The sequence below is a fragment of the Poeciliopsis prolifica genome, unplaced genomic scaffold, assembly GCF_027474105.1.
Source record: "Poeciliopsis prolifica strain line A6 unplaced genomic scaffold, Auburn_PproV2 SCAFFOLD039, whole genome shotgun sequence".
Classification (NCBI taxonomy): domain Eukaryota; kingdom Metazoa; phylum Chordata; class Actinopteri; order Cyprinodontiformes; family Poeciliidae; genus Poeciliopsis; species Poeciliopsis prolifica.
Window position 1 is genome coordinate 934,278 of NW_026562414.1, and position 14,257 is coordinate 948,534.

The 14,257-nt window shown below is 38.4% G+C and overlaps 1 protein-coding gene across 3 annotated transcripts in view; it reads right to left on the reverse strand.

Annotated features, from left to right (window-relative positions):
- Positions 1-14,257, reverse strand: part of lpgat1 (lysophosphatidylglycerol acyltransferase 1) — a 49,947-nt gene that overhangs the window by 15,354 nt on the left and 20,336 nt on the right. For all 3 annotated transcript variants that reach the window (XM_055054286.1, XM_055054288.1, XM_055054287.1), the window contains exons 4-6: positions 13,520-13,615; positions 9,146-9,425; positions 1,613-1,739 (exon numbers count right to left, since the gene is read on the reverse strand). In XM_055054286.1, coding sequence (XP_054910261.1) covers positions 1,613-1,739; positions 9,146-9,425; positions 13,520-13,615 — 503 coding nt within the window. The remainder of the gene's footprint in view (positions 1-1,612; positions 1,740-9,145; positions 9,426-13,519; positions 13,616-14,257) is intronic.

A 14,257-nucleotide genomic window follows, 5' to 3' on the forward strand; every position in this document is an offset into this window, starting at 1 on the left:
AATACAACTTTACATCTTTGAAAAGCAGACGTCGAGCCTCCTGCACAACCAACAAGAATCCAGCAAGTGGTTTCAACGACATCTTTTTCAGCAGTCATTGTATGGAGCATACGGTGATGAAACCAGCTGACCAGCTCAGGTAACAGGTAACAGGCTGGGATTTGCTGGGGTTGGTAGGTAACAGCCTATGCTTTGATGGGGTTGCTAGTCAAGGATCAGTGTTTGCTCATTTGTGATGTTTTTGGAATGGTTCATTTTCCAGAAACCAAAAAAAATTAGCTTGTTGCCATAAAATGGCGTGGTGGTTTCTTTTAACCACTTGGACTTGTTTTAAGAAGGAACTGAAACCCAAACGGAAGCAAAGACATTTCCAAAATATGAATTTTACATAATATGCCCACTTTAAAGAAAAATTGTAATGTGGGTAAAATCCTGACTTGAAAATCAGACAAAATCGGTGCATCTTGGCAGCTTTTAAAACTCTACCCTCGATAGCTGAACAACAAAAAAAATCTATGTTTTTCATGTTAATTTCTTTTGCTTTTACATGGATAAAAAATGTAGTGATGTGATGTTCTTGCTCTGATTGCCAAAAGGATTATAAAGAAAAACAAATCGAAGACAAGCAGCTCTTGTAGTAAAATCTGTCCTTAAATGACACAGCAGAAGCAAAGCCGTGGGGCAGCACAGAGGTCTAACTGCCTCTGCTATCATCACCACCACAGTGAATCACATTGCTCCCCCCACTGTGCTTCCTTGATCAGCAGCCACATTAATCCTCTTGTTGACGCTGCACCTGAACCAGCGTGGGCCTAACTTCTCAGGAATCAGCACCGTCTACACGCCTGGAGCGCTCCCCGTCCATCCCAGAGTAAAAACCTGCTGACTCAGCTGATCGTATCGATGGCTGATTAGAGTGTCCTGTAAAAATGGGAGGAGCTAAAGATGCTCTCATTACAGATTTAACGAGTCCTTTGGTTTGTTGCTCGAATGGACAGAAAATCCTCTAGAGAAATGCGAGCCTGGCTTCATAAATCACTTTCTTTTTGTGCTCCTATCGCCGCCCAGACAGAGACGCACAAAAACACACACCCTCACGTATAAGGGAAGGTCATGACGACTTCAACCTGATGATCTTTGATCTTTTCTGATCCAGCCGGCAAAGAAAACACACGAAGGTCGACTTTCCCCTCGAACCGTGACCAAAAAATGAAAAATTTAATCAGGGCCAACCATCACCGAGGTCTCAGGTGGATAACAGAGGAGAATCTGTGGGGCAAGGAGAACGGGACAGCACGGAGGAAAAACTGCATCACTTCGCACAAGAGCAAAGATATTTTTAGCCGCTGGTTAAAAGGTGGCGACTGTATGCGAGGATGTTGCATATTTTACATTCTGTCACGAGACATGTTTTTTTTAGCAAGATAAACTGCACCATAAGCAAATGAAAGCCTCATCACTTCACCATATATGTTATGACAGATTTTTGCATATTTGCAGCAGTTCATTTGCATATCCGAGCAAAGTTATGGTCTTTTCTCACAGAGCGACAAAGTGATAAATTGTTGGATGAGAACCAAAGAGAAAAGAGAGAATATAATCAGATTCTTACCTGTAATGTACATGTGTGACTGTGGGAGGCCTGTAGCCAAAGATCCACGTCTGGATGTCCATCGGTCTTGCTTTGGGGTACGCTATGGTCACATCTATAACCCACTGCAGGCCTTTACTTTTATTAACTGTCATGAAAGAAGAAAAAAAAATAGGATTTGTGAACATAAAAAGCTTATTCAAAATTCACATATTGTTTTAATTTTAGTTCCAGACTTGCGTCTCTCAGTCTGTTTTTATATGACCACATTTAAAATCTAAACACAACATTTCATTATAAATTTTGGAGAGACAATTCAGTGGATTTGTATGGAGCCTGTATTGAAAAGACAAGGGAAAAAGGGACATACACACAACGTAACAATGGAGGAAGAATAATTGGTTGGCCTGAGGAAGAACCGGCACAAGCATGGGTGGACGGGCCAATTGGTAGAGGTACATTAGGCCTAAAGACAGATGGAGATGACTGTAGATCTAGGGACAATTGGATAAATATTGGATTTACCAATATCCGTCCTAAGAGCCTCCAATTCATCTAATAATGAATGAACAAAAGAATATTTGCTTAAAATGGAAAGCTAACTGATGAACTAGAAGGATAGTTGGATTGACAAGTGGCAGAAAGATGAACAGATTAATAAAATACAAGTAGGATAGAGAATAAAATCCGGAAAATACAAATACAGCTGACAGCAGACATTTACTTACACCAAAGAAATTTGCCTACAGCTTTTCTTGCTGTCTAAATTTAAATCAGACCAAACTCTTGTTTTTGGTTAGTTAGAATTATCTAAATTATTTCTATTTGCTAACTGCTACAATAATGAGAGTCATCATCAAAGTCAGAGGTTTATATACAGAATGATTACTCTCTCTACAAACAATGAGGAGAAGCCCAGATGATGTCACTTTAACTGACTCATTTGACTTCATTCATCTGTACATGTATTTTCAGGCCAGTCTTGGAAGACACCGCTTTCTTGTTGACAAAAGAACAATTTCCATGAGCTTGAAGGTGACGCGTTCAATTGTTCAACCAAGTTAAAACAAGTTTAGACATGATGGGGATGCACAACCATCATACTGCTCGGGAAGGATGTGGCTTCTGTGTCCCAGAAATGAAAGTGTTTTGGTCCAAAATGTGCAAATCAACTCCAGAATAAAAGTTGAAGAAGCGGGTAAGATGGTGCCTGAGTTATACCAGTTCTGAACACGAACTCCAGCAAACTATTGAGAGACGTTTGTGAAAAAAATATCCAAAATGTATGAGCCAAGTCATACAGTTCAAAGGCAACGCTACCAAATACTGAGAATACTTCTGGTTTTAAAGACATTATTAAATAAATTTCTGACATGTATCATTCATTATTTTGATATTAAGCAAATAAAAATAAATTTAGTAATTCAAACTGACCTAAAACAAGAGAAGTTTGATCTTATTTGACTTCAGACAGTGAGTAAGAATGCCAACTTCTGCTTTCAGCTGTATTTTTACACACACCTTTTTCCCTATTTCAGTCATTCAAATCTGAATAATACTTTAATGGAATTTCAGATGCGTCATCAAAATGTGTCATTAAAATATAAAAATGCAATGAGGCTGAAAAGTTGGTGATGGCTGATGGGATAGGGAGAGCATGTTGTGTTTAAATGTGGGAATCTGCTGCAGGGATACTTGGCTGGGTCAGTTCTGTAGCAACTCATTTAGGTAAATTAGATGTTTGGCTCATTTCATCTTTATTATACATTTTGCTTTGAGCAAAACGACTCAATTAACTTGTTATGAAATATCTTGAAATCCTGACAGAACAGTAAGTTCAGAAGAGCAACAACATGAGTCAAGTCTGGAGAACAACGATGGGGAAATCTCCAACCAAGAGCAAGACTTCATTCCAGTCTCAACATGTTGAAGAACAACCTATTTCCTGGGCACACAGTCAGACTTTGCAACAACCTCAAAGAAAAAACAAGCTAAATGACCTTCTGAAGTTTCTGTTCATGTCGGTGATAAATGTGGAATATGTTAGCAGTGTGTCCGGCAACTTTTCTTTCATAATGCAATAGATTATGTCACATTAGGTGGTTTTCCCTGCCTCACTGTTCTTTAGAGTATGTATTAGTGAGTCTGAGTGGATGCAATTAAGTGCGCTGGTGTTTTGTTGCATAAAACGGGGGCTTGTTAGGGCACCTTTCGTACCGACAGAGGCAGATTTTGTGGGCGGGACATTTTTGTTCAGGTTAAGAGACATAATCGCTGCAGCTGTAAAGAGGTTAGTCAAAGGGAAAGATGGAAATTTGTAAAAATAAGGTTCTTTTTTGTGTCAAAAAATATTCAAGCTAAAAATATTTTTGATAATAAAACACTTTGGGAAAAGTGGGTTTTGTCCACAATCATCAAGATAACACATAGGTGTAGTATTGTAAAATTTTTAAATTACCATATGTCTGAATATTTTTATTATAATTTTGATACGTCAATATTTAAATATAAATGTGTGAGTGACAGATCTCTTGTCTCTATGTACAAGTGGGTAACTGAGAAGGAAAAAAAAAATATGCTTATAAATAAGCAAATATGTTCTACTGTAATAAATCTTGAAAAATTTGATAATTCCAATTTCTAAATGCATGTTCAGTAAGTTTAATGTACTATTTAACTTATTACACCTTTCAGTTATGTCATATTTTCATATTTTGTCACATATGTTCATTAGTAATGAAGCTAGCTGCTCTTGGCTACTGGTAAAACAGGAGGCATATCTTCATAATATTCCAGGTGTTTTTTGGTTCAAATAATTTAACAAAAGGAGCTTAATTTTGTAATTTTAGTTTATTCAGATAAATTTCCAGCAGCAAAAGAACGCATGGTAGGAGAGAATGTTACTGTGCAACAATATCTGACACAATGACGTTTCATTTTGTTAGATTGATTTGCACAAAAACAGTAAAGTCAATACTTCCTTAAAAAGACACATTTTTATCAACTTGCAAGAAACAACTGAATTTGACTGGAATGTATTATATTTAGGATTGAACTAGCGGTTTGAAATTGGATCAAAATCTAGCCATATGATGGATTTATACTGAAATTAACTGGACAGACTGAAACTGAATCAAGACAGAATTGGATTTACTCTTACTTCTAATTTAGCCAGTTCATAAGGCATAAATACAATTTACAAAGAACAAATCTTGTATGAATTTAAGGCAGACATTTTGACTGGAATAAGGTTTTATAATGGAACCTGTAGAAATGGATGGATGGACAAGCATTAGTCAGCTATACTGCTTTGCAACAAAGGTGACACAAAGGCTATTCTCACCCTGCAGGCAAAAGTGTCCCAAATTCAGCTTTTTTTTGCTGAAATCTGGCTTATATTAGATTTATGATGGTCTGAACAGCACAAGATTTTTTTTCAGGTCACTCATGATGCATTACGTCTAACTTTTTTTATATCCATGTGTGCAACAGACTCAAAATTTTTCTTGGTAATAAAAGTCTTGCCGAAAAGAATAGAAAGACACATAAACCCTCAAACACACAGCATGGGCATGCAAAAAATTTCAGGGCTCTAGATCATTGAGATTGTTTCAAATATTATGAAGTGAATTATCACATAAAAGAAAAATATATATATATATTTTGTTTAAAGGGCCAACACCTAAACAAATCCTAACTTCCAAACTGATCCGCCTGCAGCCATGAACTAAACGCTATTTTCCTCTCAAGCTGACAAGTCTGCATTTGATTGTCAAATGTAGAAACAACCAACAGCAGCAGCAGCCTTCGTCAGCACAGACGCATCTGAAACGAGCCTGACGTGAAGCGGCGCTGCTTATTTGACTGCCCTGGTTGGAGTAAAAGAGCTTCTGCTGTTAATGTGTAGCAAGCACTTCCCAATCAAAGCACACTGGCTTCTTTGTGCACGGAAAATGTGTGACAAAAGAGGAGCTCAATTTCACAACCGACTGGATGTATTACATCAGACTCCGTAAGAAGATGTAAAAGGAGAAATATTACCAAAAAGTAACAATTTCAACACTATGAGCACAACCTGAGCAGGAGAGGTTGAAAACCACGACAGGAACGTTACAACAAAGAGCCGCAGCTCAGTGCATCATGTTCAAGGAAAGACACCTTATCATTTACAACTGTCCAACCGTTCACCATCCAGGTCACTGTTCTGAATACTATAAACAGAGCTGGAGCTTCCTGTAGTCAAAACACAAGGGGAAACATTAAGTAGGTAATTTTCTCGGCTAACTGACCACTCAAGATCTTTGATTTTATTAGTTTAAAATAAAATCCCCACATTAAACATTTAACCTGCAAATCCATTTGACTTGAGCAGAGTTGGGTAGTAAATAGTTACATTTACTTGAGTAACTCCTCGTAGAATGTACTTCTAGGAGCATTTTTACTATGCGGCACTGAATGACGAACAAACATGTTTTAACCAAAAGTTCACCAGACACAAACATAAACCTGCAGTTTTTATTTAAGTTTCATAAGTTTTAAACTGAAAGAAATTAATTTGGAAAAATATTTATTCAACCTGATTTTGTCTTTTTTTAACCAAAGTATTGCTATGATATATTTGCATTCATTTTTAGTTTTTAAAATACCAACATTTCCACATCATTTTATATTTTGGTCCACCTGATGATGTACTTTTTAGATATAAAATGACTGATGTTTTGATCAATTACTCAGTACATGAATAGTCTTTTTGCCAAATCATTTTTAACTCTTAATTTGTTTTGCTTGAATAAAAATATGTCACTCTATCCACTTCTGAAGTTGAGATGTTTTGCAAAAGAAAAAAGATCAAAATGTGGAAAGTTCACGAGTATGAATGCTGTGTAACGTCTGTGTAATTTCATTCTGACATGAGGAAAGATGTTAGCGTTTTGACAGTTTGTTTATATGCTTGTGAATGCAGCCCTCTAGTTAATTAGTGTCCATGGATTCAGTCTAACCAGGTTTCAGAGTTGTCTGCTGCTTCTAATTAGGACCTCAAAGGCTTACTTTCCCTTTAACCTTCGTTTTCAGATGCGTTCTCTGGAGCGAAGCCCGACCTTTGACAAATGCACACCTTTGTTTATTCAAAACGTAGGAGGTAGGGGAGTAACAAGCACTCTGAACAGATGTGCAGCTAAGTGACTTGAATGGCATTGCTGGTATTGAGACACCAGCAGATCTCTTTCCAAAAGCTGAAGAACGGAGCCCTGAGCCAAGGTTTCCTGGTGGCTTCCAAAAAATAACAAACAATACCATGAAAGCAACAGCCACGCTCTTTGAAATGACATAAGACTGGCCCTGCCCTCCTGTAAAAAGAGGAAGGAACTCTGCTGACACATATGTGGTTCTATCAGGCCATTCAACCGACCAATTACAACACTTTAAGCTCAACTTAACTGGATACAGAGACATTTTAACGTTGGACTTTCACGGAGCTCCACTCCCACCTGAATGATTCCCATCTTCAACCTTTGCTTATCTGCGACTGTAAACATAATTTTATAATAACACGTCGACCTTAACGGTCTGTGAGGCAGACAGGGCCTCTCTGAAAAAAATGACCCCTGTGCATCATATCCGCACCGGGTAGAGCATTTAGCTTGGATGACATTGCGTGGCTGAAACGGAGCGGCACGCACATTTACAGCAAATCCTATTTTCTCCAAGTGGCCCCATTTGTCTCTGAGTGAATCAGCAAGCTCAGGGCACCTCTGCAGAGCATCAGGGAGGGTCAGAGTGAAGCACAGCAACGACTTTGATCAGACACACTCTCACATGGTGAGGACAGAGCAGCGAGGGGCTCAGCGCACTTCTGGGAATGAGTGTTTTCTTGCCCTCAGTTCTAACATAGCTAAATCCAAGCGGAAGGACAAGCCCACACGTAGCCACTTCTTCTTCTCCTGAGCTGCTGTACCAGAGACGGATGCATGAAGGATGAACTGGGATGAGATCTGGAGGCAAAATATTTAAAAGCAGCATGTGTAATAAGGCTCAACTATTTATTCACAGTATATTGACCAATTAGTTGAGTAAATTGGAATTACAAAATTAAAGTTACTTAATAAAAAACATGCCCATTTAGATAAATAACCTGATGTTACTACTGGCGGAAAAGATTAAAAAGACGACAAACGACATGAAGTGGCAGAAGGATGATGCCGCGACATATTTTTTAATGAATTATTGCATAAATCGAATGTAATTTTAGGTGAGTTTCTAATTTAATGGAAACATAGCAATTGCAACATTGTGTATTTTCAACATAAGTGGAACACTGAGAAAGTTTCAGGCAGATTTGTCGTGGAAACGCAGATATTGATGAGTATATTGCAGTTAAAATTAAACATGTACGTAAACTGACTTCAACAAAACCTCAAACTCTCCAAACGCGTATTTAAAAGTTTTAAAAGTTCTTTAAACTTCCCCACAATTGTCTCACTCTTGATAATCCTTTGTCCACAAATGTTCTCCAACAAACCTCCAAAACCTTTAATGACGTACTGCTTTCATTTAGAATTACACAAAAGTGGACTCCATTCACTACTTCAGAGACTTGCACTCCAAAGTATTTTATTTAGAGATCTGAGAGTCTCATGACAAATAACAGCTACTATTGGTCTTTAACATAAAATCTCAAAATAGTTTTTTTTTTTTTTTCGGAAAAATGCAAGGTTTTTGATTGTAAAAAAATAAAATAAAAAGTTTCTGTGAGGTTTCTATTTTAGTCTGAATGGCAAGAAATCACTTCTTTATCCAGGACAGGCAGTCTGTCCTGCAGAGGGACAAACAGACGGCTTGTAGCCATGAGAGATCAGGCTATAGGACACAAAGCTGCATTAGCAAACCCAAAGAAATCTGAGCCACGTTCTCAATGATGATAATCCAAGGATTCTCCAAATCACAACTAGAAACAACTCAAAATAGTATTTTTAAAACTTTTACTAAACAGAACAACTTCAAAAAGGCAAAAACAGAACCTGTTGATCCAAACTGTACCAAGGAAAGTCAAACAACTATCATTAAACCATTTCTTGTTAATTGCCATGTTATCTTCCTGCTCTCTGGTTGTATTTAGGGCTGGTCTCTTGGCACAAAAAAAAGGCACTCTCTTGCAAATCACCGCTGGGGTTTTTCAGGAACATTGATGCAATTTCTGGCAGCTCAGTCCATACCACCTCTCTCGTCTCTTGTCAATCTTTGCAACTAGTCACCTCTCATTTGAAAGCAAAACTCCTGGAAAACTGCGAAACAATGAAGGAGGGGGGCGTAATCCCGCATGCATCTTCCTGTGGCCCTGCAGCAAAAGTTAAACAACATTTTATCGAAAACGACAGAGCCCTGTGTGCAGGGAGAAGTTCACACACACTTGTAGGATAAAAAAAATCCCCCCCCCAAAAAAAAAAAATCCCCAGGAAGAGAACTGAACCACTATATTTATCAGAACTGCTTGAAAAAACATATCCAAAGAGGAAATTAAGAGTTGGGGAAAAAATATTTGTATATTCCCATTACCTGTTTGGTTGCGGGTCCGGGAGTCGCTGCCCACACTTCCGTTCTCCTGCTGAGCCGCCAGGGTTTTCAGGATAACTTGGGTGGCCCCCAGGCGAGGCAGCGTGACATGGGTCAGGTGAGGGAGAGAGTTTTTCTTTGCAAACAACTGGCTGGTTTCTCGCCTCTTCCTGAGGAAGCCGCCCTCAGGGAAGAGCACTATCCACTTCCTGTCACGGCTGTGGTAGTATTTTTCTAGATGCTCCTTCAAGTAGACCAGCTGCTTGTCTCTGTGAGCTTTACCCTGATGAAAAAACAAAAATCAAAAATGTAAATGTAGAGTGTTAAAAGTTCAATCTCACGGTGGCATGTTCCGCTAAAGCTCCACAGCTTTAGCGTGAGCGCTAAAAAAAAAAGTTATTGGGAGAAAAGAAGAGAATGAGAGGAAAGGAAACGGAATTTGCTGCATACAAAAATTTCAAAATAGGAGCATGATTATAAATGTCTGAAGAATTCTTAGAAGTCGATAAAAGTTCAACACAGATGTTGAACATTTATAAAACAGCCAAGTAAATTAAAGCTTTAGAATTTATTCGGAAAAGTTAATTTAGGGCAGTGGTTCCCAAAGTGTGGGGCACGCCCCTTAGTGGGGGCGCAGTGCCATTGCAGGGGGGGCTAAGCAGTATGGATTAAAAAAAAAAAACAGTTACACAAAAGTGTTTCATTGTGAGGATGGTTTGAAGTGTGTTTTGTTGCAACCTGAAGTGTGAAATAAACTTCAGTGGAGTTTGAAAACGCATGTGTATAAGTTTATGTCTGGTTGAAGGATGTGTGTGCACAGTTGATTTTTTTTTCTTTTTCGGGGGGGGATTTTATCGTAATCCATAGGGGAACCCAGAAGAAATTCTATGGGAACCACTGAGTTACGGGAAGCCAATTATACTAAACCTTTTCAAAATTAGCAAAAGTGCTAAACAAAAAAAAAAAAAAAAGCTCTGCTTTTGTCAGATTTGCAACAAGGACCTCACCACTGACTATACTGAATCTCAAGTGTCACTGCAATGCCTATGTGTGCAATATCACAATCACAAAGCATTGTTCGGATGCCACCTTCGGTTGTATAATGATTTCAAGAGCCATGCAAACTAAATCTGATTGTCAATTATGTATTTGATATTCACTTTTTGAGGACAGTGAAAAGAAAGAAAAGAGTCCTGAAAATGAACCAGTATTGTCAAAGCAATATTCAACATAAGTTTTACAATTACATGTTTAAATATATATTTTCACAGCAACATATTTCTGCAGGAGGCACGGATTTAATCAGGAGGGCTAAAGGATGAACTTACAAACAGATGGATGGTTTCAAGGTTTCATGGTTTCAACACTGTTATTACAGTCTGTTTGGGTCAAAATCTTATAATCTACGTAGATTGTATTCCGGTCAAAACGGAATCAACAAAAGAAACACAAACATTGCTAACTCAAACTGTTATGCCGCATCCAAAATGGATGCAAATTATGATGACCATGACAACGATAAGTGCATTAGCAAGGACAGGATGAGGAGCAGCAGGTTTGATTTTTCGTTAGCCATGGTCAAACACCATTTTAAATGTATTAGCTCAGCCGGGCAGCTCTGCGTGTTTTAAGTGTGCACATTTGTTTGCCAGTGCAGCTATAATGTAATACAATTACTGCACTACCAGAGTTAGGGAGTAAAATGACAATTAATTTATACAAATGGAAAACTTGTGAACATATTGTAACAGACCAGTATGAGGAAGTTTAACACTTCGTTAAAGATACGTTGCAGTTTACTCTGGAGACAAAACCTGCTTCCTCTTCAGCAAATGCAAAGGTTGTGATGGGACTAATTTATCAGCCGGTCTGCTATGATTTTAGGCCAACTGTCTGTGAAGTATGCAAACAGTTCAGCGTTTTTGGCTGAGCTGCTACATGCTTTAATCAGTTTACTTAACCAACATTGAGCTGTGCTAAACCAACACAAGACAGTCTGTTTGCTATAACCCAGAAATACTCCCAGGTGGCAAAAACAAACAAAAAGAACCAGCATCCACCACTTTTATTGCTATAACTCAGTTTTGATTTGCAGTAAGAAACCTGTGTGAAAGGTAGCTGGTAATAAACCAGAAAATTGACCAGCAAATACTGTTATACTTGGAGATGCGGCCATTTCTGTTCTGACTTAGTGGTTCCCATTTAGATTGTTATACTTTTTTGTTTTTCTCAACACAATGACCGTAGCAAAATGAGCTGTCGTTTCTTTGATAGCTTTGTTTTAGAGTATGTCCATTAAGGTTTACCTACAATTTTATTAAACTCAAAGTACAGTCATATGGAACAGTAGCTGCTTCCTTGCAGATAATTTCTGTCTTTGCTTTTTTGCCACACTTAAATGTTTTTGGATCAAGAAATTTGTGCAAATATGAAAAGGGAGAAAAAGCTACATCAACCAACATGACCCTCAGTGAAAAAGTAAATGCAACCAAAGTCTAGTGTACATATAATAAAACTTTCCAGATGAACTGAACATTTAAAAATAACTAGAATGCTGCAAAATTCAGATTCAGATATTTTTTTTTAGTCAGGGGGATTTATTGCTCTCTTTTATATATCAATAATAATAATAATAATTGATGGAGTTTTGCTGTGCTCTGGTCATGTGCCGCTGTGCTGTGTGTAACAATGTTTGAGACGTTCGTGCCAGTCATGAGAGGACAGCAGATGCTCTGGGTAACCCGGGCAGCTGCTTGCTGAGTGGATGTGTGAAGCTTTCTGGGGAAAGATGTCAGGAATTTACACACGAGGATGCCAAAGGGGGCGATGACAAAAAGGAGGCGGAGGAGAAGGACAGAAATGGCTGCCATCGCTCAGACTTTCCTCTACAGCCCGTCTGGCTTCACCCTCGGCACAGTGCCTGATGTGAAATCCCACAGCAAAGCGCTGCCATGACCTAAAAAGAAAAAAATTAATTCCCTCCTCTCATGCTGTTCTGCCATGCTCAAACTGTGAGAGATGACAGGTTTTTATTTGTTTTTTGGGGTTTTTTAGCAAGGTGAAGACATTCTGATTCAGATTTAATAAAATTTAAGCATTTTGTAGATAGAATATTGAGAGGGTCTGGTAGCACAGAAATTTTTAAAAATAATTGCAAACATGTCCACATGGTGCTGACACCAGTATGTCCTGCTTACATAAAGCAAATCTGTCTACTGTAGTAAATATTTTTACCATGGGGTGAATAATAGAGTTAGATGATTAGATGATTTTGACCTCTCTAATTAAGGCTTTAACTTCTCTGAAAAAAATGAAATAACAAATTGGTTGGTATAAAAGATGGATATCTTTCATATTATTGTATTTCTACATTCTCTCTGACAATGCACTTTGTGGAATGAAGCAAACACTTTGGAAGACCAGTTCTCCCACTCACCTGCCAGTGGTGCTGTGCCGAACACCAACTTCCTGCTTTACGAAATGTAAACAGAACTGAAGTGGCGTCAAATTTTAGCAGTTGTAGGATTCCTCTTGTCCTTGATAAGAGAAATTCTACAACTGATAACAGATCACGACCGATTTCTGCCGCTAGTGCAAGACGCACACATTTGTTTTGGTTACATTTACCCACAATGCTTTGCACTATATTCCACTTGCTGTTTTAGGAGTAAAAGAGCCAGACTTTCTAGACAAATGAACAAGTGTTTGATTAAAGCGGACTGATTAAAACAGGACTGGTGTGAATGCACCCTTATTTGTTGACTAGCATCATGCAAAAATCTTCTACCAGAGAAAATTTTAATAGATAAGATTTAAAATAAAAATGAAAAATGTATGTTAAAACACACCAATGCTTGGTATACTTGAGTTTGCCTTGAAGACAAAGACATCCATGACATTCTATGAATTCCCTGACTAGCAGGAGCCGTAGTGTTTCCATATGTGTAGTCAGCTGTCGAGATGGAGCCAGATGGGCCAAGCGGGCCCCCCATCATCCTCACACATTACTGTCGACTGCAATTTTCTTTCTCAGGACACCAGAGCTGCAGGAATACACCCATCTCCTGACCAGCAGCGATAACCGGATGGGTTTCTAATCCACAATTGAGACAGGCAGTAACAACTAGCCTCTAGCAGTTGGGGTTACAAGTGGTGTGTTGTGGCCCAGAGGCTTGTGCTTTTAATCCTTCGACCATCAGAAAAACAAGGTGTTGACAAGTTCCTGGGACAAAAATAGGATTTTATTCTCCAGCGACAAGCGCTTCTGCTGCCTTTAGGGGGCGAGACACCAACCAGAAAAATAGGCTGGTCAGCTCAAGGACGGAAGAGAGGGAGTGAATTAATGTCGAAGAATATTTAACACTTTGGCTCTCCTACCTGTCTGATGAAGAAGTCCCCATGAATCAGGGACACTAGACCAAAATTGGTGTATTTGAACACATGGTCCATCAACCACATCATTTTCCGCACCACCTGAAAAAAAAAAACAATAAATATCTGTTACAACCACATTTTTTCTTTCGCTCAGAAGTAGAGCAAATCGACATCGTCCCCTCCTGAGCATTTCCACCCTCATGACCTGCACAAATGCAGCTCCAGCTTACTGGCCTTCCCTCACTAAGAGGATAAACTGGGCCAGCCATGCAGCGGTGAAGATGGATCATGATCATGTCTGTGCAGTGTGACTCGGCACTTCCAGTGCCAAACCAGCCAAAACAAAAACAATACAAAAGTAACCAATGGAAACACCATTATTAAACTGAAGTACACATGGTCAACAAGTTACATTGTCAATTTATTTAGGGCAGCAGCTACCGATTATTTTAGTAATTGATTATAATATTAATCAGATTAAAAAATAGGCACATTCTACAGATTTTTCATTTAATTACTGAACGCTTTATAAGCCATGTTAGAAATACTTTAAAAATAAGATAATAGCAAAAATAAATTTCTTTTTAACTAAGAAAGTCATCATTTTATTGTCTAAAATGCAAAAACATAGCATTCCTTTACTGAATTTGAAACAGGTAAGGCTAAAACTGACTTAGTTTTTTTTGCCTTAAACGCAAAATGTATATATATTTTGAACAACTTTGGCTTAATTACTGCCCT